The 22,782-nt window shown below is 38.8% G+C and overlaps 2 protein-coding genes across 2 annotated transcripts in view; both read left to right on the forward strand.

The window, feature by feature from the left end:
• The window catches only part of LOC147528529 (glutamine-dependent NAD(+) synthetase-like), a 10,745-nt gene extending 1,702 nt beyond the window's left edge, over nt 1–9,043 (forward strand). The window contains exons 4-11 of the mRNA XM_086612879.1: nt 147–362; nt 715–850; nt 2,220–2,326; nt 3,111–3,242; nt 3,717–3,786; nt 4,610–4,738; nt 5,473–5,649; nt 8,532–9,043. Coding sequence (XP_086469005.1) covers nt 147–362; nt 715–850; nt 2,220–2,326; nt 3,111–3,242; nt 3,717–3,786; nt 4,610–4,738; nt 5,473–5,649; nt 8,532–8,585 — 1,021 coding nt within the window. The 3' untranslated portion in view covers nt 8,586–9,043. The remainder of the gene's footprint in view (nt 1–146; nt 363–714; nt 851–2,219; nt 2,327–3,110; nt 3,243–3,716; nt 3,787–4,609; nt 4,739–5,472; nt 5,650–8,531) is intronic.
• Nucleotides 9,044–11,881: 2,838 nt separating this feature from the next.
• The window catches only part of TPCN2 (two pore segment channel 2), a 30,217-nt gene continuing 19,316 nt past the window's right edge, over nt 11,882–22,782 (forward strand). The window contains exons 1-7 of the mRNA XM_086612942.1: nt 11,882–11,993; nt 14,170–14,234; nt 15,512–15,588; nt 16,205–16,382; nt 17,082–17,198; nt 19,011–19,117; nt 20,071–20,143. Coding sequence (XP_086469068.1) covers nt 11,882–11,993; nt 14,170–14,234; nt 15,512–15,588; nt 16,205–16,382; nt 17,082–17,198; nt 19,011–19,117; nt 20,071–20,143 — 729 coding nt within the window. The remainder of the gene's footprint in view (nt 11,994–14,169; nt 14,235–15,511; nt 15,589–16,204; nt 16,383–17,081; nt 17,199–19,010; nt 19,118–20,070; nt 20,144–22,782) is intronic.

A 22,782-nucleotide genomic window follows, 5' to 3' on the forward strand; every position in this document is an offset into this window, starting at 1 on the left:
CAAAATTAGGAGCAAAATCAGTATTTCTTTTATTTGATATATGAAAATATGTTTGGGGAGTTATATGATGGAGTTATCTGTGGGGGGCAGGGTAAAGCTTAATTGGAATACATGAAACATACAAGATATTTGCACGTCCTACATAGCAGAAGTGCAACAATTACCACTATTCTTCTGTTTATTTTGTCCTCAGATGCAGATGTGCTGGCAGATGTGCGCAAGATCGTGAATGATGAGACCTATGTCCCTGAGGATCCTCGAGAATTTTGCAAGCATATCTTCACCACTTGCTATATGGCTAGTGAGAACTCCTCCCAGGATACTTGCAACAGGGCTAAACTACTGGCTGAGCAAATAGGCAGGTAAAAATTGAGAAGTGCTGGAAAAAAAAATCATGTTCTGGCAAAGACTTTCATATAAAACTTCCTAAATAGGAAAAAAATGAGACAGGAATAGTAGGTGTGTTAAGGAGGTCTATTACAGACATTGTTATTTAAGTGTGTAAATGTGAGCAAACTTAGAAGCATTTGGTGAAGGACATGGACATTTGGAAAGTGTTATTCTTCATACCAGATCTGAGATGGTAGCAGCCTTTAAAACAGAATTTTATGGGTGTGGTTTTTGTTGTTGTTGTTGTTTATTTGGGGTTTTTTTAATGCTATTTATATAGTCAGATTGTGCTAGTGGAGTCACTTCTATTTGTATTCTTCTCAGCTATCACATCAATCTGAACATAGATGTGGCTGTGAAAGCTATTGTGGGAATTTTCAGCATGGTGACAAGTCGAACTCCCCGTTTTTCTGTCTTCGGAGGGAGCAGCAGAGAAAACCTGGCACTCCAGAATGTGCAGGTGTGTTTCATGTAGGCTGAATCGGGTCAGACCCTTTTCTGTTTTTTGAAAGAGTACAACATGGTAAAGTAGCAAGGGGCGCTTCATTTGAATTGCTGTGAAAACCTGAACTTGTAATGTGTCCCTGAAGATTCCTGGGCTTCCAGTAAATGCTTGTCTGCAGCAGAAATCTACAAACCCACGTAACTCAGAAGACCAAAGTGATTATTGTTTGTGACTTTTATAGGATGGTCAGGAAGAAATAGTACATGCCTGTATCCCATCAATAGCATTGGTGTTTGGAAAAAGATCCCAGCAGAAAGTTGCCAGGTCAGGAAGATGAGCAGCAAAGTATTCTAACAGACAAGTCTGAGTCCAGTAGGATTGTTGTAGGTCAAGACTTAAAAATATTGCCAATGTATACTAGGCTTTACTTTGGTGAATGTTAGCAGCCTTTAAAAGGCTCTCTGCGAGATGTCAAGGTTACTCATTCTCGTTTCTAGATGTCCTCAGTTTTAAAAGGTAGAAAAGACATCTTTTTTACACTGGAATGTATTTAATTTTAATAGGCTTTTAAAACGCAGCTCAAATACACATTTCTGGTTACGCATTTTCATTGTGTCAGAACAGATTGGTGCTGTGCCTGGGTAGTGCTGGTATACATATCCTATAGAATCACAGAAAACATAGCTGCCTACTGAATTCTAGTCCCTGGCTCCAGTTGTATCTTCTGTTGTCTTGATAGCTTTCTTTTGGGCCTATTCTTAAAACCTTCCACCTAACCAGCAACTCTTTTAATTTTGGCTAGATGTTGATTATCGTGTTTGATAGTTTTTGTTCGCCAAGGATTTGATCTTTCTTCTCCTGCTATTACTGGAGAGCTCCAGCTCTCTCCTCTGGAAGCAAACTTTGAATCCTTATCAGCTTTTTGGCAATGGAATAGGCTTTAGACACAGAGGAGTGTGATGATTTGCTTAACATCGCACACAGTTGTGGCTAGAGCTGGAGGTTGAATCTCAGGTCTGTTTGGTATTTTTACCATCCTTAGAAAAAGTAGAGTTTCAGAATGGGGACAGAAGCAAAGAGAACTTTTAACAAATTTTATGTAAGTAAATCCCTTTAGCCTAATATTCCATAAGAAAGTGTGTTAGACAGATGGTTTATCTGCATACTTCATCCCTCATGGATCCTTAGTAGTGCTTGTAGGAGGCAGAAAACAGCTTTCCTATATGTGTTCGGCATCTTCTCCATAAAACTATCCTTCTTGCATTAACATTTCCCCTCTTGTGTTTTTCTTTATGGGTTTGTTTAGGGAATTGATTAATGAAAGTGATTGGGGAGAAGTTACTCTGCTTTAAAGATTTGCTTTATTTTTCATTTTGCTTTGCAGGCTAGAATAAGAATGGTCCTTGCCTACCTGTTTGCTCAGCTGACACTTTGGTCTCGTGGGATGCCAGGGGGACTTCTGGTGCTAGGATCAGCCAATGTGGATGAAAGGTTGGTGAAAGTTAGAAATGTAAAACAGGGTGAACTGGGAACAGGTCACTACATTTCCTTGTAACTCTACCAAATCCCGGTGTAAATTGTTACTCAGAAGAGGTAACAAGCTAAGGATACACTGATAGCAGTGAAATTAATGAAAACAGTTGAATTGGCGTGAATGGAAAATGGTGTATTTTTCGGAAGTTTAGCTAAAGTTTGTCATGGTTTTCCAATGACCTGCTGTTCCTTCCTTAGCTGTTTTCAGTAGAGCTTGCCTGTGCAGTCACCAGGTTAATCTTCCAATCTGTTATTTGTTGTATTTTCAATGACTGTATTAGGAATTAAGTTATGAACTTTGAGTTGAAAAATAAATTTTAAAAATCTGGAGTACTGTTGTTAGAGCTGACTATTTGAAGATTAAAGCAATCCCTATTACATTCTGTGAACGATAACCTCAAAAGCTGATAGAGTAGTGTGTGCTGATTCTATGGGTGTTTCGGGGTTTATTTTTTCAATTGGTCAGGACAGTAGTTTAATTGTTTTGCTTCAAATATATTACTGTAGCGTGGGCAGTTTTGCAGTGCTTCGTAATTGTTTAAAATACCGTCTTTCTCCTGGCAATTTCATGGCTTTAGGATAACCCTTTTGCAGCTGAACACCTGTTTGCCCCTTATGTATAAATACATTAACAATATGCAGTCTGTTTCTCCCTGTCCTTATATGACATGCATATTCTATATATTATACCAATGTTAATTACTCTTTACTATTACTATATAAAATTTCCTCTCTTACTCAGTCTCCGAGGTTATTTGACGAAGTATGATTGCTCAAGTGCCGATATCAATCCCATTGGTGGAATCAGCAAGACTGATCTGAAGAACTTCATACAATATTGCATTGAAAATTTTCAACTCACAGCCCTCAGAAGGTGAGTAGTGAAGCAGTGATATTTGGTGACTGCGTTTGTGTGCAGCATATTATGGACTTCATGGTTTGGTTTTCTCTGCTAACAGAGCTAAGCTGCAGCAATACTGCAAATGCTAATAAAGAAAAGTCTTCTGCACATCACTCTACTTTCAAATGATTGTGTACCTTTCACATTGTAAATGTCTGAGTGCTGGAGACGCTGCCAGTCTTAGGAGTTGCTGTATGCAAGCATTTGTGGTGTTAATTCCACTGAAAGAACTGTTTGAACCAGATGCTTTATGTTTTTGGTTTACAGCATTGCTTTTTAAACCGGAACAGCTTGCAAGTACAACTTCTTTAGGGCTATCTAGTCATTTAGCAGCTTATGCCCTGAAGTTTTGAATAAAGCATTTGATTTTTAACAAACCAGACTTTGTTAACTAGTACTCATGAGACTGGGTAGAATTCCTGTTTTTCTATTTACCTTTTCTTACAGTATCATATCAGCTCCACCCACTGCAGAGTTAGAGCCCCTGGTGGATGGACAAGTGGCTCAAACTGATGAGGTAATGGGCAGTGACTTTAAAATGCTCTGGTAAGCCTTATCCCAAAATTTGGGGTTTTTGTCCAGTAACTATTGTTTGCTCTTGTATATATCCATGATTATTGACAAGCGTGTTATAAATGATCTTAAAGCCTCTGACAAGGCATTAGGATCCCACACTAACCTTATCTATGTTGACAACAGTTTCCAAAACAGCAAATTAACTTTTTTTTTTTGAATGATTTTATGTTTTGGGCACTTAAAAAAGTGTGTGTTCTGAAATTCAGTTTGTTTTGAAGTTTCTTAACATCAAGAGAGAGTCACTCAGGGTTTTACTTCTATTAAAATGACTGGTGGCAGTGCCCTTCCTCTTCTCCCTCTGCCCTTCTCTTTGCTATCCACTTGAATAAGAAAGGGCTGGTAAGCCTGAACACTGTCTGTAAGGGCTGTTGGATATTTAACTGAAGGGTATTGTAAAACTCTTTATGGTAAAGCAAAGGGTTCCTGAATTAAAATTAGTGGTTTCCTTCATTTGGTCTTACCTTACTGATATATACTACATTTAAACTACCTAGAAGGAAAAATGAGCAAATATTTTTCAGGAAAGAAACCTTTCACTGGCCAAACCAAGTATATTCATGGAGGATTTTCAAATCTGCCATTTCAGAGAGATTCCTTTTTTTTTTCTTCTGCTCATTAATATTACTATCTCTGTCTTTTTGATCGTTGGCAATTTCATTTTGGTGTTTCTTTGATTAAACTGGGTTATTGTAATTGCTCCATAAAACTGTTAATTATAATTTGCATAGTTAAGATTTTTAGTGACTTTCTGTGTTTGATTTCAGGCAGATATGGGGATGACATATGCAGAGCTCTCAATCTATGGCAAATTAAGAAAAATTGCAAAGGCTGGACCATACAGTATGTTCTGTAAGCTGATTAATATGTGGAAGGAAATTTGTACTCCAAGAGAGGTAATACAAAAAAAAAATAGAAAATCAAATCATGTAATGTCTTTGCCAAAATAGAGTATGTTTGGAGAAAGGTCGAGTAGAGTTCCCTTTAACTGAAAGGAATAATTTAATTATTTTTTGTTTAGAGATTATTCTACAGCTGTAGCAGAATATACTGGAAAAACTGGTATGCATCTCTTTAATTAATGAAGCTTGTTGTCTGTGTTGCAAATTCTTACAACAGTAATTGGGTAATTTGAAAACAGTTACTTCAGAACTATACCTTCAGGGGAAAATTACTCTGAAACATACACAGCTAACTACTCTTGAAGCCTTTGGTTATATATTCTGAGACAGAAAGTAGCTCTTGCTTTGAAAGGGTATCTACACTGAAGAGGCATCTGCTTTGCTGTTACACAGTTCTTTCTTTCTTGTGCATAAAAGAAAAAGTCCAGGTTGCCACCTGAGTTGCAGAGGCTAGTACTTATGGTTAGGTTTCTTACAAGGCACTTCCTTATTGGTGAACCATAGGTGCAGAGACCAAGGTGGTGTCCGGAAAATGGTCTTAATTGTCTCTTATAGGTAGGGTCATCCACAGTGGTTCATACTAGCAGTGGTAGATAATTTATGCAAATGTTAATGGAAGAAAATAGATGTGTAAAGCTAGAACACAGTCTCTAAAATACTGTTCTCGTCTAAATTTTTAAATACTAAGAAAGTTCATCTGATGAAAAGCTATATTCTTTGTACACCAGGTGGCATCAAAGGTCAAGCATTTCTTCAGGATGTATTCCATTAACAGACATAAAATGACCACCCTCACTCCTTCTTACCATGCTGAAAACTACAGTCCAGATGACAACCGATTTGACCTGAGGCCTTTTCTTTATAACACCGCATGGTCCTGGCAATTTAGGTGTATAGATAAAGAGGTAAATGCTCTTATACGGTTAAATCCTAGGTAAATCCTTCTTATACGGTTTTGTATTTAAAGCCCTCACAATGGGACAAGCCCAGTTCCAGTGAATCTCCCACGAAAAGACAGCTAGCATTTAGGATATTAGTTTAATACAGAAATAACTGTTATTGTTCTTTTTGCATAACTGTGAGGCTAAAATAACAATTCTCTGGTTTCGGCGTAGGCTGGTTTGTTGTTTTTTTTTTCATTGTTAAGTACAGCTTGTCGTATTGCTGGCAAGGCAAAAAGGAAAAAAAAAAAAAAAAAGAGAATGTATGTACTGAGGCCAGAAACTAATAGGTGTACCCATACTCACGAAGTCTTGTGCTAATATGAAGAACAAGTTTATGGGGTTTGGTTTCAGTTCAGGACCTGTCTGAAGAGATCCGTTTAATTGCAGGATTAAGACTTGACCTACATCTGTGTGGGAAAAGCCAGTAAGAGGCAGCAATTCGTTGTGAATGCTTCTCCCACCTGCTTCTACAACACCTTTTTTGAACTTCAAGTCGGTTGACTCATAAATACGTGTTTGCTCAAACACAGCAACACTAATGGTACAGTGCTTAGTTTGAGCAATGCGAGGTGTGGAGGGGCTCAAGCAACTATCGGAACCATGCTTAGCTTTTTGTAGTTTTTAGTCACACCTCTGACGTTATTTCAGTGGGGTTTTTCATGGCAAAAGTGCTGGGCTGAAAAATTTTAGCACCTTGAAGTTTTTTCTGCCAGAAATTTTACACCTCAGTTGCTTTGAAGAATATGTTTATATATGTAATAAAATATTAATTCCCTCCTCTGTGAAACACCAGACATGCTGTAATAGTGTTTTATTACCTTGAACCTAGAATAAAAGCTACCACGTGCAGCACTTTTTTGTAGGTCTGTATGGTGGTGTTTTTTCCATAATTTTGGACTTTTTCCCAGTGAAGTTCAGGACAAAAGTTCTTTTGGCCTCAGTGGTTTCTGGGTAAAATATTTTTGTAGGGTCTGGACCAAGATATAATTACTTTATGCTTACAGTAAATGTGATTAAGATCTTTTAATGATCCAGGATACTCTTACAGTCTTTAACTGGATTTATATGTAACAGCAGTTGTGCTGTGCAAGGGTACTAGCCATTGCAACTTCTTCATGAAAACTGGGAGTCAAGTTTGGGGAGGAATCTGTTATGTAGGCAACAGTAGCCTGCACTGATAAAGTTCAGCGGTAACTTGAACTGATAACTCATTATTACGGATAGCTTTTTGCAAGACTGGAAAATAATGACTTGCAATAATGTGAGTCAAATATGCCCTATTCAAGAAAGGGAATACTGTAAGAATTTCCACTTATTGTGCATATTCAGCGCAATCGTAATTCTGAAGAGAATGACTCTCTAGGACAATGTCTCACTCACAATTATGCTCCTGGGACTTAACTTGCACTTGAGTTTTTTCTGGCATGATAACAGGACTGTGAAAATAAAGTATAAACTCTAAATGACATAAAAAACTCCTTTAGTTGGGTAATGCCAGGTTTTCCTGTAGAAGAGTTATGTTACAGCTTGAGCTCATTTGTGAAGGAAAACCGTTTGGAATGCTAATGATAGAGAAATCTGTTGGATTTGTGGAAAGTACTTATCCACTTTGGATATTTGTATGTAGTCAAGCCAATTTAGTTATCCACTCTTTTGAGTGCAAAATTCCCTCTGTGTTTGCTGCAGAAGGAACAGGAGTAAGAGGCGGCTGAGATCATAGTGTTTGCTGGGAATTGCCAGATTTGCCCTTGGAGTCTTCATGTCATTCAGCTCTACCTAGCTGAAGGTTCCACTTGAGTGATGCAATTTCTGGTGGTTTAGAGCAACCCTAGGAACTCCAGTAGCACTGTCTGTAGCTTCTGCCTTTGAGTTACGTCTGAGGTGAAGGATGTGTGGTCAGAGCATGCACTTCAACAATTTCTAGGTGCCAAAATGTTCATCGGGATTTTAATAGCTGGCATAATGTGAAGGAACTGTGACATAGCTCAGAAGAAAGCTGGCACACCTACTCCCAAGGATTAGGTATCTGCAGTCTGTCTTCTGCTTTTTCCACAAGATTAGCTGCATTGGGTCAAAACAAAAGATGTATCAACCTGAGTATCTTTATGCGTCTCTTTCACAACCAGTAGCATAGTTGAATGAAGAACATAAGAACAGGGAATTTACAGTACAACTCTCCCTATATATCCCCATAGATTGGGAGAACGTAAAACTGAATCTTCCAGAGTGAGAGAGAACATCATGTTTAGTTCATGCTCTTGGTCTATCCTCCATGAGTTTGTAGAATCCTTTCTGAAACTATATTGTTAGTCTTAACAACAGCTTAGCTTAAATAAAACTTAAGAAAAATAGATACTTTGAGAACAGCAAAGGTCAGTTTTATAAAATTGTGTGTGTGTGTGCATGGAAAGCATTTCCTGTGTCTGTTTTAATTCTTCTAGGCTCTCTGTTATGGGCAGAGTTCCAGGCTATGGCCTGATCTGATTTGACAGCTGTCACTGAAAGGGGCAGTGTTGCCTCTTTCTTGTCTCTCCTGGCTTCTGAGATGGCTTTGGTGCTTCTCTCACTCCTTGGTTAGTCAAATGAAGTCACCAAACTGACAGAAAACAAGGAACTGATGGGAGCATGCAGCCAGAGGGAGGTTAATGGGGTGGGTGGGAAGAAAGTTCGTCCTCTTTTTCACTGCGACTAACAGCTTGTTTGGCTCAGTTGTCCCCGTATCCCACTGTCAGTTCCTAATAAATCTGGGCTCTACATTGCTTTGTGATGGAAGTCTGAAAAGACAGGAAACATTAAATGCAAACTTATTTTTACTATTGAATCAGTTTCCTTTTAACTTGCAGGTATCCAAGCTAGAAAAAAAGGAAGGAATTTCTCTAGTTGAAGACGTAGACTGATTTGCTGTCTTGTTTTAACTGTGGTAATTAATTTGCTTAGCAGAATGTTCACAACTGGAGTATACTGTGATGATGCGCTGAGATGACCCAAACAATTGTTGAGATGACTGCTGTAATTGGTATTTGCAATTTTTTTTCTTGATTGACTCCCTGGTTTGTTCCCAATATACTTAAACTGTAGTTTAGCTAAGGAGTCATTTATTAAGGATTTTCTTCAACTACTTGAGTACTTGCCTTTAATTGAAGATACTTGGATAAGCCCATCAATCATAAATAAATGCAGGGTAATCTTTTGTAAAAGTGTATGCACATACAAATATTAAGTTTGATTCTAATAATTTGGATATGATTTTTGAGTAACATTCAGCTGAAAGTATAAAATTTCAATAGTATTGGCATGTGCTGTTGAGGGGAAAAAAACTCATTTTAGGTTGCAATAAATTTGTCATTTTATAATGATAAATGACTTGGTTCTTATTTTACATGTTTCTTATTTATGTAGCACTGCTTATGTAGACTGGTCTGGTGTTTTGAATAGTCACATAAGGTCTAATTCAGCAAGGTATTGGGATCATGTCTAACTTGAAGCAGATGGGTAATCTTCTTGTTAGCGAGATCCAAATTAGAGTTCAGCTTCTTGTTTTGCATCTACTTGCTGTGTAACTTGTGACAATTAACTTCAAAATCTCTGACTTAACTTTCTCAGAGAGGAGTAACACCTACTTCATCAGGCTGTTCAGGGATTGTTTAATGGCTATTGCTCTCCAAGATCCTCAGCTGTATTTTAAGGATTTTGAATAAAATTGGCATGGTGCCTTTTCCCTCCTGGCAGTTTTGATGCTTAAGGGTAACTTGGTGTACCTGAAATAAGAAATGTCTTCTGGAGCATGGTATTTTGAATAGAGAGGACACAGGGTTGGTATCCATGCCACTGTTATTTCTATATGCTCTGGTTGTTGCCTGTCCAGGAGCTGTGATCTCTTGTCACTGATCATGCTATCAGTGAGGGGTTCGACGTGCCCACATAATCCCTTTACTGTTGGAATCAAGCTTGCTGGGTGTAAAACATCTGGAAATTGAGTGAATACTGCTGAATGAAGTGTAAAGCCAGCTTCCTTTGAGCTCAATTAGTGTGTTACCCACCTTCCACCTACTGTTTGCAAAACATTATTCTCAATTTGTTACTTTACTGATCTTTTAAATGTGTCCAGTGCTGTGGAATGATAAAAAAAAGTACAAGGATAGGCTTGTTGCTTAACTTGAGTCCCTTTTCTGCTTGTTCATTGAATGTTTGGCTGTTTCTATTGCTTTTTTTTAAACTTGATTTGAAAAATGCACTTTTAATAAAGGAAACTAGAAATGCATTTCTGAGGTTCTGGGCAAACAGCATTCTAACTGCAACAGCAGGGGAGCTTTGACCAAGCGAAACTTTTGTTAAAATGGTTGTACATTGTGCTAATGGAAAATGCCTGCTAAAGTACATGTTCTCCACGTTTGTTTTCCATAATCCAGAAAGACAGAGTTGATTCACTTGGAGTTAAAGATGGTGCCTTGTTCCCGGTGGTTCTTTATTATATGGTATTTGTTTAAATACATAGCTAACTTGCCTTAGTGGATGTTGCTGGTACTAAGGATGTTTATGTTCATCTGATGGAAAAACCCAGCTGAGATTTGCCTTCCTTCACTGTCAGTTGGGCACTTCCACTTCCTGTTCCAGCCAGAGGGAGTGGATGAATTTTGAACAGAAGTTCAGGAATCGGTTGTGGATTTGAAGGCTTTTTATTTCTTTTTTTTCTTCCTGAAGTTATTGATTCTCTTTCCTGACAATTACAGAAGAGGAAAGGAAGAAACTTTTGCTTTCGTTCAAATAAAAAATAATAGCAAAAATCATACAATGTTTACATGTGCTCCCTGTTACTGTGGTTACCCTGAATATTTCAGATGCTTGATGAAAGGACACTCATGTTTCTTAGCAAAGGCACTCATAGCATGTGTGCAAATTGCGTTTTATTTCTTACCTGCTACTGCTGAATACAGATTGTACAAGCCCAGTCCTACTTTCCTTTTACTGTCCTGAAATTTGCACTGTACCTGTTCCATCTGATGGCTCTAGTTCAACTGTTATCAACAATAACTTCAATTTTATCTGTGCTTTGCTGTCTACTGACAATGGGAGATTAACGTGTAGCTGCTGCCGTTCACTTTTTACTAGTGATGACTGTTATGGTAAAGGTAGCGTCATGGAGTTTTCCTTTTTAAGCTCCTCAAAAAGGCTGGGTCTTACCCTGATTTATTTAGAAGTCAGTGTAAAACTGTGATTTTTGACCCATTGGGTATGCGGCTGAAGGCAAACTAATTAGACGGTGTAGGATGGGCCTACTCTTACTGCTCAGTTTGGGATACCAAAACAAGGGATCGATAGACTTTCCTGTTTATCGTTGTGCTGCCACGGCTCCCAGTATGTGGCAGAGAATTAGCTTGCGGTTGTTAAATTGTCCCGACACCTACTCTGCCGAAATTGCAGCGTTAGGAAATTGAACAGCCAAAGCGTTTGTGAATGGGATGGTGAAGGAAGGGGGGGAGTAGCAAAAGTGAAGCATCTTTTAACAGTTAAAGTAGCATAAGCCAAGTTCGTAGTTGCTTCTGGGATGCCTAGGTGACTAAATACAAATTGGATACCTTCTGCGACTAGGGATGTAAATGATTATTTAGGAATGTTAACACAAGCAGGAAGCAGTAATTTCTAACCAACCTCGCGATTATTTTGTCAGTAAATCCTCGACCCCGCTCCCGGCTGGCCGCGGTGCGGTTCCGCAGCTCCCGCCGAGGCCGTGACTGGCTTAGAGTTACCGCGGCTGCCGCGTTCACCGCTTCCGTCAGGTAAAAAAGCTGCAACTCCTCACGGGGGATATTTTTTAAAACATCGTAAAAAGACGCAGGATCTCCTAAGGTCAGGTGAAGAACAACACTTTTTACCAGAAACTTACTGTCGCGTCTTTCATTAACCCGCGACAAATATTAGTTCCTGGGTCGGGAGACGGTGCCCTGTTCGCTGCCAGAGGTAGAAGCCTGTCGAGGGGCAGCGCCCTGACCGAGGCCGGTTCCCGGCGGCAAGCCCGGCCGGGGGGACGGGACCGGGCGGGCAGCGGCGGGAGGAGCGTCATTCCCGCCCGCCCCTGCCCGCCGGTCACGTGCGGCGGGCGGGGCCGCCCGGGGCGGGCGCAGCCCTCCTGCTCCGCCCCCCGGTCCTGTCCCATCCCGGTGGCAGCGCGCAGGGAGCGCGGTGGTCGCTGCTGATGGAAGCGGGAGCCGGCGCTGAGGCGGAGCCGTTGTTGCCCCCGCGGAGCTGGCGAACGAGGCGGGGGCTCTGGCGGGCCGGTGGCGGTGCCCGCTCCGCCACTGGGGACGGTGAGTGCCAGGGCGCGGGTGGCGGCGGCGGCGGCGGCGTGCCCCGGGCCCGGCGCCGCGGGCTTGGCGGGCGGCGGCGCTCTCGGGTTTCCCTCACCGCTGGTCCTCTCCCGGGCGCGGGGAGCGGGTCGGGCGGGCCGGGCACCGGAGGACGAAAGCCCGGGCCTGCCCAGGGGCCGGGGCTCGGCGAGGGTGTGCCGCCCGCCTGCGGTTCGGCGGCGGCTGCTCCCGGCAGCTCCGCCTGGGAACGGCTCTGTCAGCTGCGGCCGCCCAGGCTGGTTGAACACACTGAACCGCTATCACTGACCTTAGGTGCAAAGCTTGCGCTGCTTCAGCCTCAGACTTTTCTTTTTTTATTTTTTCTTTTTTTCTTTAAAGTACTGAAAAGTTTTTTTCTCTAACTCAGTAAATGTTAGAGGTCTGACTTTTCAATTCCCCCGGGAAAGGCTGCTTTGGAGACCTCAGGTTATCTGTTTCCAGGGCATCACATCATTTAAATGAGCCTTCTCTTCTTGTTGCCTGTTCAGTGTCAAAAGCGCGGCGGGATCTGAGGTAGATCCTGCACGGCCAAACCAAGCAGCACTTTAATCATCGCTTGTGACTAAGTGTCAGTTTCTGTGACTAAGAATTGCAGAATAAATAGGATATCCTTGGTAGCATGTATGGAGTATGCGTTGGGTTTTTAGGAAAAAGAAAAAAAAAAAAGAAATTGCTAAAGGAAACATTTCTTGGGAATTTCCCTGGTTTATATTAAGAACAGTTGCTTAGATTCTGCCCTTTCAAAATCACTGGGATCAATGCTGGGCTTGCTGCATGCTTCGTGAACCTAAAGCTTTTGCTGTCCTTGTTATCCTTTTGACTAATACTGTTCCTTTAAACAACTTTATTCTTATCTCACTGGTTGGTCACGTCTTGAAAAAGATAAGATCTTTATTGCATCAGCGTAGCTTGTCTCCCGTTTATGCTCAGTCTTTCCTGCACTGCGGTTTCATATCAGAATCAGTACAAAACTGTGTTGTTGCTTATGCTTAGATAAATGGTGACATTTAAAAACTGCAGTCTTTGTAGAAAATTGATGCTGCTGAATCATGTGAAACATAAAATCATCTGAGACTCAGATCAGTGGTGTTGCTTGGTATCTGGAGAATGTTGTGCTAGCACTGAGACTGGCTCTTTCTGTATTGTATCCTGTGCTGTGATTGCCGTCTCCTGGGAGGAGGTGGTATGAAGTGCTCCTTGGGCCTGTTCCCCTCTGTGGGAAGGTGACATTAGCATGGATCTTTTTTGTATCTCTAGCTTCCTCAGCTTTCTCTTTTTTTAATTTTTTTTCTTTCTTTCTTTCCCTCCTTTTTTTTTTTTATTCCTTATTTTAGCCTAACCTGCCTTTGTTGCCTGTTGGCTTAATTGCCAGCTTAAGTTACTCAAAGGTCCTAATTCAAGTGAACACAGGTGATTGCCCTTTATTCTTTGTGTCTGCTTTCATAGGGACTTCTTAGTAATATGTTTTGAAATGTTGTCTTGTAACTAAGTTTGGCGATATTTTATTTCACTTCGTGTACCTTCATGCCTTTCTGTATTTTGAACTCTGATCCATTTGACATGGTAATAATAACTCTCAGGACAAATTAAAAAACCACTTAATTTTGTTCTCATTTGACTGGAGATGGTTTTGGAGAGAATGCAATCATTCTAAACCTCAGTACCTTTAATAAACAAAAGGAAAAATGCCTATAAGTAATGTCTGATTTTTTAATTTTTTTTCCAGCTTCACTTGACTATACACTTTGTAAAAGAATCGTTTGATTGAAGCTCCATTATGACGTATGCTACTTAGGTCTTGTCTCTGTATATAAATATTCCAGTCTTGTGATAGCTATTTAACTACTGGTGTAGTCTAGCTAATTAAGCTACATGTAAGAGAACCTTTTCACAAAATACAGCAAGATGCATGATGTGCTTGAGATCAAATTAAGTAAATAATGTATGGTGCTCCTGGTGGAGCAAATGTGGCAAGAGCCACATCATTACTTTCTGTGGGTGTACAGTGCCCTTTATCATGAGAACCACGGTTGTGAAGCTTAACTGATAAACTAATTAGTGGTTGTTAACTAATAACCAATCTGTAGACTTTATCCAAAATACAACAAGTGATTCTTATTTCTTTTTAACTTCAAAGGTACTGGGGCTGATAATGACCTTCATATAAACCAGGCCATAGTATTTATTGAAGACGCAATACAGGTAAATATAACTTTTTGATAGCTGTTATGCTTCCCATGCTGGATATTTGTCGCATATTCTTCTAGCTTTTAAATTTTAATGCTTTCAGGCAACTTCATGTGACATCATCTTGATTTACAAAGCTGAATCAGAATTCCAAATTCCTGTGGTAGGCAAGTTTCAGTGATCTGCCTAGGAGAAACATGTTTTTCCATGCAATGAATTCAGTAGTGTCTTTTCTTCAAGGCTGTCAAAAGAGATGCTGGTTTGTGGAGGGGTTTGGGGTTTTTTTGTTTGTTTGTTTCTGGTTGTTTTTTTTTTTTGAGACTGACTGGCCTTAGTGCTAATAGTTTAAACTATTTGAACAAACCCTGTCATTTGCCTGCATAGCTTAAGAGCTGATAGAGTTTAAGGCTAGCTTCAAGTGAGAAGCTGGAACTCTCTTGCTTCAGTTGAACCTAGTGCCTTTGGAAGTCTTTGTTCTCTCTCTGTCTCTCCTTTACTGCTCCTTACGGCAGGTTCCTAGATCCTATTATCTCCCAGTTACTAGTTGCAGGCAGTGGGAATGCTGGAGGGGCAGTTCTTAAGCTCTCTTGCTGCATTCAGATAGCTTTTGGTTGGGAGATTTCTGGGAATCAGATATATTGAAGGTGTGCACACCTTTCTGGAAGCAGATACTTCTCAGTGGAGACAGTTAACAGCAGCCCAGGAGCAGCTGCAGAGGAGAGGCTGAGCAGATTAGAGCAAAAGCAGGCCTGTTGTGAAGAACCATGGGTGCTTCCCTGAACTTAAAGCGTATTTTGTTTAAAGATGTAAGTTGAAGTTTCTTATATTCAGAATTAATTTGTTTGCATTTTATGACTTTTTGGAAGAGACAGACACAAAGAAGATCCACAAAGGGAATGAATGCTAGAAAGGTGAACTAAGTGGGTGGATTGTTTTGATGAGTTCATAGGACAGGCACCCAATTATTACAAATGCTGTTACTCGTAATGATGATAGTGCTTGCTTCAGATGACTGCCACACAGTTTGATTATCTGAGCACCTGTGTGGTCTTTAGATTAGCAAAACTTCATGAAAATCTATCCCATTGCATGCATAGACTACAGCTATGGTCATTGGTAACAAATACTTTCATAACTTGTGTGATAATTTCATTATCTTATTGTGAAACTAGAATTGTCTTGAGACTTGAGCTTTGTTGATGAGAACTTAGTTTATTTTGTGAACTTGACCTTTGTCTTTGAGACAAACTGAATGTAATGTTTGAATTACCCTTTTTGCTTTCTGCTTTCAGTATCGATCTATAAATCACCGTGTGGACTCCAAATCCCTGTGGCTTTATCGATGGTACTATTCAAGAACTTGGCAGTGGTAAGAACTTGGGATTCTTTTTGCTTTTTTGTTTAGGAGTAAGTCTTTATAAAAAAAATATTCTTCATCTTTCTGTTTTGTTAAATAGTTAGATAATTGTGCTTTTATCCTTATAAGAATTTACTGTAGAAAGCAAATGGATTGACCACATGTGTGCATGATAGGAGTGGAAAGCAACAACTTAAAGTGAGGTCAGGTATATGGCTCTTTGGAACAGCCATAGGACTATTGCATGAATGAACTGTTGGCATAATTTACAGCACTGTGTGTTAGAGTTTTCCAAGTGTCTATTTCTAAATGTGTTAGATTGCTTGCTAATGTTAGTTTCAAAAGAACACCACCTAAGGTTGTTTGGTGCTCAGCAGTTACATTATTCTAGTGCAGGCAACAGAACGCGAATCAAGTGCTGTGTTGTGGTCTAATTCATGTGTGTTAAATATGATATTATAAAGCTTGGTTTACTTCTAAGAAAATTGCTTTGTTTCTGTTATTCTTTTGACTCATTTTGTAGATTTGATTGGGTTTTTGTGGGTGGGTGTTTTTTTTTGTTTGGTTGGTTGTTTTATGGGCTTTTGTTTGGTTTTGGTTTTTTTTAATTTAATCTCTATCCAAACAGGATCTTGAGTTTAACCATTACTATAATTCTGGCTTTGGCTTTCATTGAAAAGCCTTCTTCGCTTACCATCACGTCAGATGTACGATACCGCCTTCCTGCATGGAATCCTCCGTGTGGCCTAACAGAAAGCATCGAGCTGCTTTGCTTCCTTGTGTTCATGGTTGATGTATCCGTGAAGGTGAGCATCACATTCATCTGGTATTGAATGAAATACTAGGTGTGTTGGGCAGCTCAGTAGGTATAGTCAGTGTGGCTTTTCTCCATTTTATATTTTGGGAAATGCCTTAGAACTATTATTCAAATCTCGAATGTACCTAATGAAATTGCTTTGCTATATTAAAGCCTTGCTTACAGGAGAAATTGGAAAGTGCATGTGTTCTGAATTCAAACACTTATTGCCTCTTTTTTATTTAACCTAAGAAATACAAACTCCTCCTGTTTTTGTGGAATAGGTGAAATAAATTTTGCTAAGAATACAATGATTTTGGCTAGCTGCTTGTATTAGGCTATAAAAATTGGGGTACATAATAATCAAATATATGCCAGTTCATTTAAACAAAATAAAAGTAGTCAGAAACTGAACTTTTCTTTGGATACTCGTTTCTGGAAAAATCTTGTTATGCTTATTAAATGGACATTTTCTTGCATTCCGAGGGTTCCTCTCACATGGCCTGTGTGCACGTCTCACTTTTACTGACTTGTATTTTGTTCTTGAAGAAAAATTCTCTGATCAGTGTGGTTTTGTTTGGATTTCAGGGAGCTCTATATGAACACTCGCATAAAATTGCAAGTACTTGGAAAAAAATGGTGCTGACTTATTACGATATTGGAATTTATTACTAAAATAAGTTATTGTGTGTTTTTTTTCCCTCCCCAGAGTTACTTAGTTGGATGGGAAGAATTTTGGAAAAATAAATGGCTAATGGCTTATATACTGGCATTAATTGTTTCCTTTACTGATTGGATCGTATCGCTGAGTTTTTTCTGCACAGAGGTAAGAACTGCTTTCTGCAGAAACAATCAACAGCTTAGTTGTGGAGAGTGGCAGAGGAGAAGAACTTGTAAGGGGATAGTCAGCAGAGTTAAGGAGGGAGGGTGAGAGATGTTTCATTTTTGGTCTTTGATAGCTGGGTAATATACTGAAACACAGAATATGTTTGGTGTGATGTAGCTTGTCAAGGGATTTTGTTTGATTCTTAGTATAAGATGTGAGTTCATTGGTAAAATTAAATAAAGCCTTGTTGCCATAGTCTGTCAACAGTCAAAGAGTATAGAGCACGCTCTGGTTACATAGCACCAGTTTTGTCATACAATTGGAGAATTATGTTCTTAACTTGATTCAAAGGCAGAGTCTATGCAGCGTTTTATAAGTAAAATGTAACTGTATAGTTTAACAACTGCTTTCTAAGATGAAGCTGTGTTATGTTCAAAAAAATTGTCCTGAGTGGAATGTTGGTTTTGAGAAATTATTCTGAAAGTGTCCTCCTTTATGTAATAACACAGTCTTCCAGTTGGTTTTCTCTACCATGACGTAAGTCTGCATGAAATTTCATTGTTGTTCACTTACAATTATCATCAAGAAAATACTAATATGGTAAGAATGCTGGGAAGCAAACGAGGCAGAGATCTTGAATTTTGCTTCTTGTGTAAGTTCTTATGTCAAAGCCATTACATACAGCCTTCGGATAACTTTCACACTTATTTGAAATCATTGTCTGTATTAGTCAGGATTAGATTGGATGCAGTTGCTACTATTAGTAACCCACTGTTTAGTTGTTCATGGTTCCGTGATAATAGTTGATCACTGATGATCAGGATATGATGTAGTATGAGAGATGATCTTAAAATGTTGAAAGAACTTGTGACTTAAACTTATAAGTATCTAAAGAAAAATGCATATGCCCTTTTCATGTTCAAGACAAATAAATATAATGAGGCCAAAAAGTTAATTTCTAGGATGAAGACTGTGCTTACAACATGGGTAGTCTTTCTTGGAAAGAAGCAATTATAAAATCTTTAGATGTGGTGGTGGACAAGTAGTTTGAACACAAGCCTCCCATACCAAGCAGTGACAGAAGGGGCAGTTTAACTGCTGAATGTATGAACAAGGGAATAATGAAGAAGAAAGTGATTTTTACGCTGTTAGGTGCGGCCTTCAGAAGACTGATCCTAAAATGCAGGATGTTGAAATACTTGAAGTAGCTGATAAATCACAGAAATAACTTCAAGGCCACTAAGTGTCTTGAATGTAAGAATCAAACAGCTTAATTGCTTTAGCATATGTTAAGGAAAATAAAGGCAATCACCTGTTTAAGTCTTGTCAGAGGCAGAAAGTGCTGAATACTTAGCAGACCCTTTAATTATAAAACAAAAAAGGCTGAAATTTGAAGCGAAGCACTTACTTTCAGTAAAAACAGATATAGATTTTTAAAATAACTCACTACTAATTCCATTCTTGAAACAGACCTTGGCAGAAATAGGAAAATTACCTGCTTGTTATGTTTACCAAGCAGTAAAGTTAGATTGTTTATAATTAGAGGCCTGATGAGGCTATTGAAAAGGCCATGTGCGTTTTTAAAACAATCTTTCTTGTTCTTTTAACAAGGCACTCATACGTGTAAAATCTCTTTTGCGTGCTCTGTGACTTCAGTAGAACAGATTTGTCTTCTGAGCATGGCCTTTTTATGTTACACTGTTACTTTGTTGATACATGTATCAATGGTTTTTGACAAACTTGTGTTAAAAATACTTGTGACCTTAGTCTTACAGGAACTCAATAGCTGATCTATTGTTTTGTTTCTTGCAGGATGTGAGAATAAGAAGAATTCTTCGTCCTTTCTTTCTCCTTCAGAATTCTTCTATGATGAAGAAAACATTAAAAAGTATCAACAGCACGTTGCCTGAAATGGCAAGGTAGGTAATAGCATAGAAAACTTCCTTTCACAGCAAGCGTATAATTAACATTAATGTTCTGGAGTGTAACATCTGAATAGCTTCCTTCTTGATGGTGTAAGTGGTTGGTGAGATCAGGTAGCAATGGATGGAGTGTCGTGTTAACTTTTTGATTCATTTAGTCTGTAAAATTTCTCTAGAATGTATGTGATATGACTCTGTATGTAACAGGTAAGGTTTTGATGCTAGTCGTGGGGATTTTTAATTCTGTGTACGTTACGTATAGTCATTTTGTAAGGGAAGAACTGAGGCATCATCTGGGAAAAGGTCTATGCTGTGTTTCTCCAAGGTAGCCTCTCAGAGGTATGGGTAAATGTACGTGTACTTGTCTTCCAGTCATGAGTGCCACACAACAAGATACCTTTCTTTACGTCTTCAGAGTGCTTTACTTCAGCTTTTTCATTTCTAAATGATTTTAGCCATGTATGTGTTAAATTTTACTGTCATTAGAAATGTTGAACTGTGAACCCCACTGGTGAAATCATAACCAGACAGCATGATGCTTTTTGAAAGAGATCTTTTCCTGTGACAAGAGTCGTGTATATGTACAGCTTATAGAATTCACTGTCCTTGCCTGTTACTTTTTAACTGACAAGTCCCAGGAGAATCAAAAGTGTACGCAAGCCAAGATGATGTATTTTGCTCAGAGGGTATAAATATGGTCCTAACTTTAGAAAAAACAAGTGTTAGAATCTCATTGACCTCATAACTGTCTGAGCTCATGCTGAGGAGTCCTGAGCAAGTGTGATTCTTATTCTGAATCAAAACTTATATGGAGTTATCAGAAGATGATCTAGCTTCTTAAAAATACCTCTAGGTTTCTTTATATGGCATCTCTTTACATTTTTAGTAAAAGATATTAATAATAAGATAAAGTTGGTATCAATGCATATGATATGCTTTCTTTCCAACAGTGTTGTTCTACTAGTAGCTGTTCACCTGTCTCTCTTCACCATGTTTGCCATGCTGCTGTTTGCTCGAACAAAGGTAGCTAATTATATTTAAACTTTGGTAGATCTTGGGTGTTTTTTCCTTTATTCACATAGCTGCTGCATGTCTAATTTTATAATCAAACTGGTGAAACTCGTTTCCCCCGAAAAGGTTGTGTTACCTTGTCAAACTTATTGGCATGAGTTTAAAGATCGTTTAGAGAGACTTAACATCTGCAAAGTATCCATGTATAGTGCTGTTTCTCTAAGTGTGCATTAGAAGGCCCCTCAGAATAGCGTTAGAATGTCTTCATCCTTTAGTGAAGAATATTTTTTCCAGACTCTGCTTTGCTTCTCGAGTGATAATGCTCCTTTCTACTTCAAAACTTAAATCTTTCACTCTTACTGTAAGCTGCGGCATATTATTTTTAGTCTAGCAGTGCTGCTCAGAGTGAAGTTAGATGGTTCCATATTAAAATGGAAGTATACAAAATGTGGTCAACATCTGTATTTGTTTATGGTCCTACATATTACTGGTATTGAGGCCATTATCACAGGTGAGAAAGTGAAAGTCTGTTTGTACAAGAGACTTCCTTACACAATTCTCCAATTTGATCCTTTGTGTTACTTTCTCTGCTTTTGCTGAAACCTTCTATACTGTTCTGTGTCCAAAGCTCTTAATCTTGTCACTTTTTTGTTGATATTATCACTCATTTCTTTTCTCTTTTCCTTATCTAGCTTTTTGCTAAGTTTAGTTTCTTCTGTGTTTTCTTATCTTCTGATACTGGTATCCCTGGCCATGCCTTGGTAGGTTTTTGCCTGGTTTTGCCTGTATTACTCTGATGTTTTGTTTTCTGATCTCTTTGGTTTTTATTCTGTTTTTTCTCTTCCTGCTTCTGAAAAGCGAATTTGAAAATATGTGGTTAAAATCACTTTTGTGTTCTGGTGCTTTTGGTATGTTTCCTGTATCTTAATGTATCATACTCAGATTTTTTTTTTTGTCCCTGCTTCTTCAGGCCTTCCATAAACGTGTTCCTATAAGCACAAAGATTTGTTGTGTACTTCTGCTAGTATAATTTTAGTCCTCTCCTTAATCTCAGTTTTGCACCTTTGTTCCTACTGCAATTTGCACTTGAGCCTGCCCCTAGTCTCCCTTATGATTAGCGAATTCCTGTGTTATAGAATTTCTGAAATTAGCAGAGCTCTGTTTTTCCCCTTTGTTTAGTTGTGTGCTGGATCTTTGTGTTATCTCTGTATGTTACATCTAATTTCAGTTATGAGCTTTCCCAGTAGATGGGAATATAACTTGTATACCTGAACCAGTCAATTTGGTATACATTTAGGTGAAAAATAACAAATTAGAGAGCAGTCTTTCTTTCCTTTTTTGATTTGCTAGTCTGATACGCACACAAACTAACTGTATCTAACAAGACAAAATACTGAGAGCAACATGCCTTTAGTAATGAAATTCATGCCTCTAGATTTTTGCGTTATCTTCTGTATGTCCTCTAAAGGTACGTTTTTCCAGTCTTTGCAACAGATTCAAGGGCTGTTTGTTCTGTGCTGCGTGATTCATGTTTGTATTGTTTACACACTGCATCTTTTTTAGCTGTCTCTATTTGAACTTGGGGAAAAAAATAAATACATGGATGATAGAAGATCAGCCTCCCAGTGTGTTTTTGATCAAAATTCTGATACCATCAGAGCTTTAGCAGATCATCTGATGTTTCCACTAATCCACAAAATAATCTTGATGACCTTAATTACCAAAATATTTGCAAATATTTTTTAGGTGCTGTAGCACTGATCTATCTTTATTTCTGCCCCCTCCCCAGATGTTTAAACTCTGTGTTGTTTTCATTGATACTGTACACAGCATTTTGAATCTTTCATTCTTTTCAAAACAGAAATTACCTGTTTTCCACCTGCCCAACAACTCCTATAATATGCACTAATGCTGATTATAGCATATCACTTTATATTGGGTGCTCTTCTTTGTGTAAATAGTTATTTCCTCTAAAATAAGATGACTATCCTTGCACTCACACTTTAAGTACATCTTCATGTACGTTATTGAAAAGAGACCTAAAACTTGCCTGTGTTCTGTGTAGATCTTACTGTAATTAAACAGAACCCCCAAAGTATGTAAAGGAATAACTGGAGAAAGGGGAAGACCTTTGTTCTGAGTAGTGATAGTAACTTTTGTGCAAATAACTACTTCAGAGGATGTTAGGTTTTCTGTTCAGAAGTCAAAGAGGAAGTGTGAGACATATTTCACACTAGTAGAGCTGTAGGTTTGAAAGGAGCTCATAATCCATACACAAGGATCTTCTGTAACATGGTAGTTATTGCAGCTCTTTGTTACTGAGGAGGCTGTTTTGTTTCTGTTCTTCTGTATAGACAAGGTCTATTTTAATATTGTCCTCAAATCATATTACACTTTTGGACAAATCCTGGAGTGTAGTCCTAGAGTATACAATTTGGGGTGAACAGGTTTCCATGTATGCTGAGGTACAGCATGCTGTAGCTGGAATAACAAAGAAAACAGCTTCTACTCTACGCTAATTTTTATAAAGCAAGTTGAGACTGAAGATGGTATTAGTCCGTGATTATTTTTTTTAATTTTTTTTTAATCATGTTTAGGGAGTCCTTTCATCTTCATTACACTAATATGTCTTACAGGCTAAGAGGTGATGC

The sequence above is a fragment of the Tauraco erythrolophus genome, chromosome 6 (genome assembly GCF_009769465.1).
Source record: "Tauraco erythrolophus isolate bTauEry1 chromosome 6, bTauEry1.pri, whole genome shotgun sequence".
In the NCBI taxonomy this organism is placed as follows: Eukaryota; Metazoa; Chordata; class Aves; order Musophagiformes; family Musophagidae; genus Tauraco; species Tauraco erythrolophus.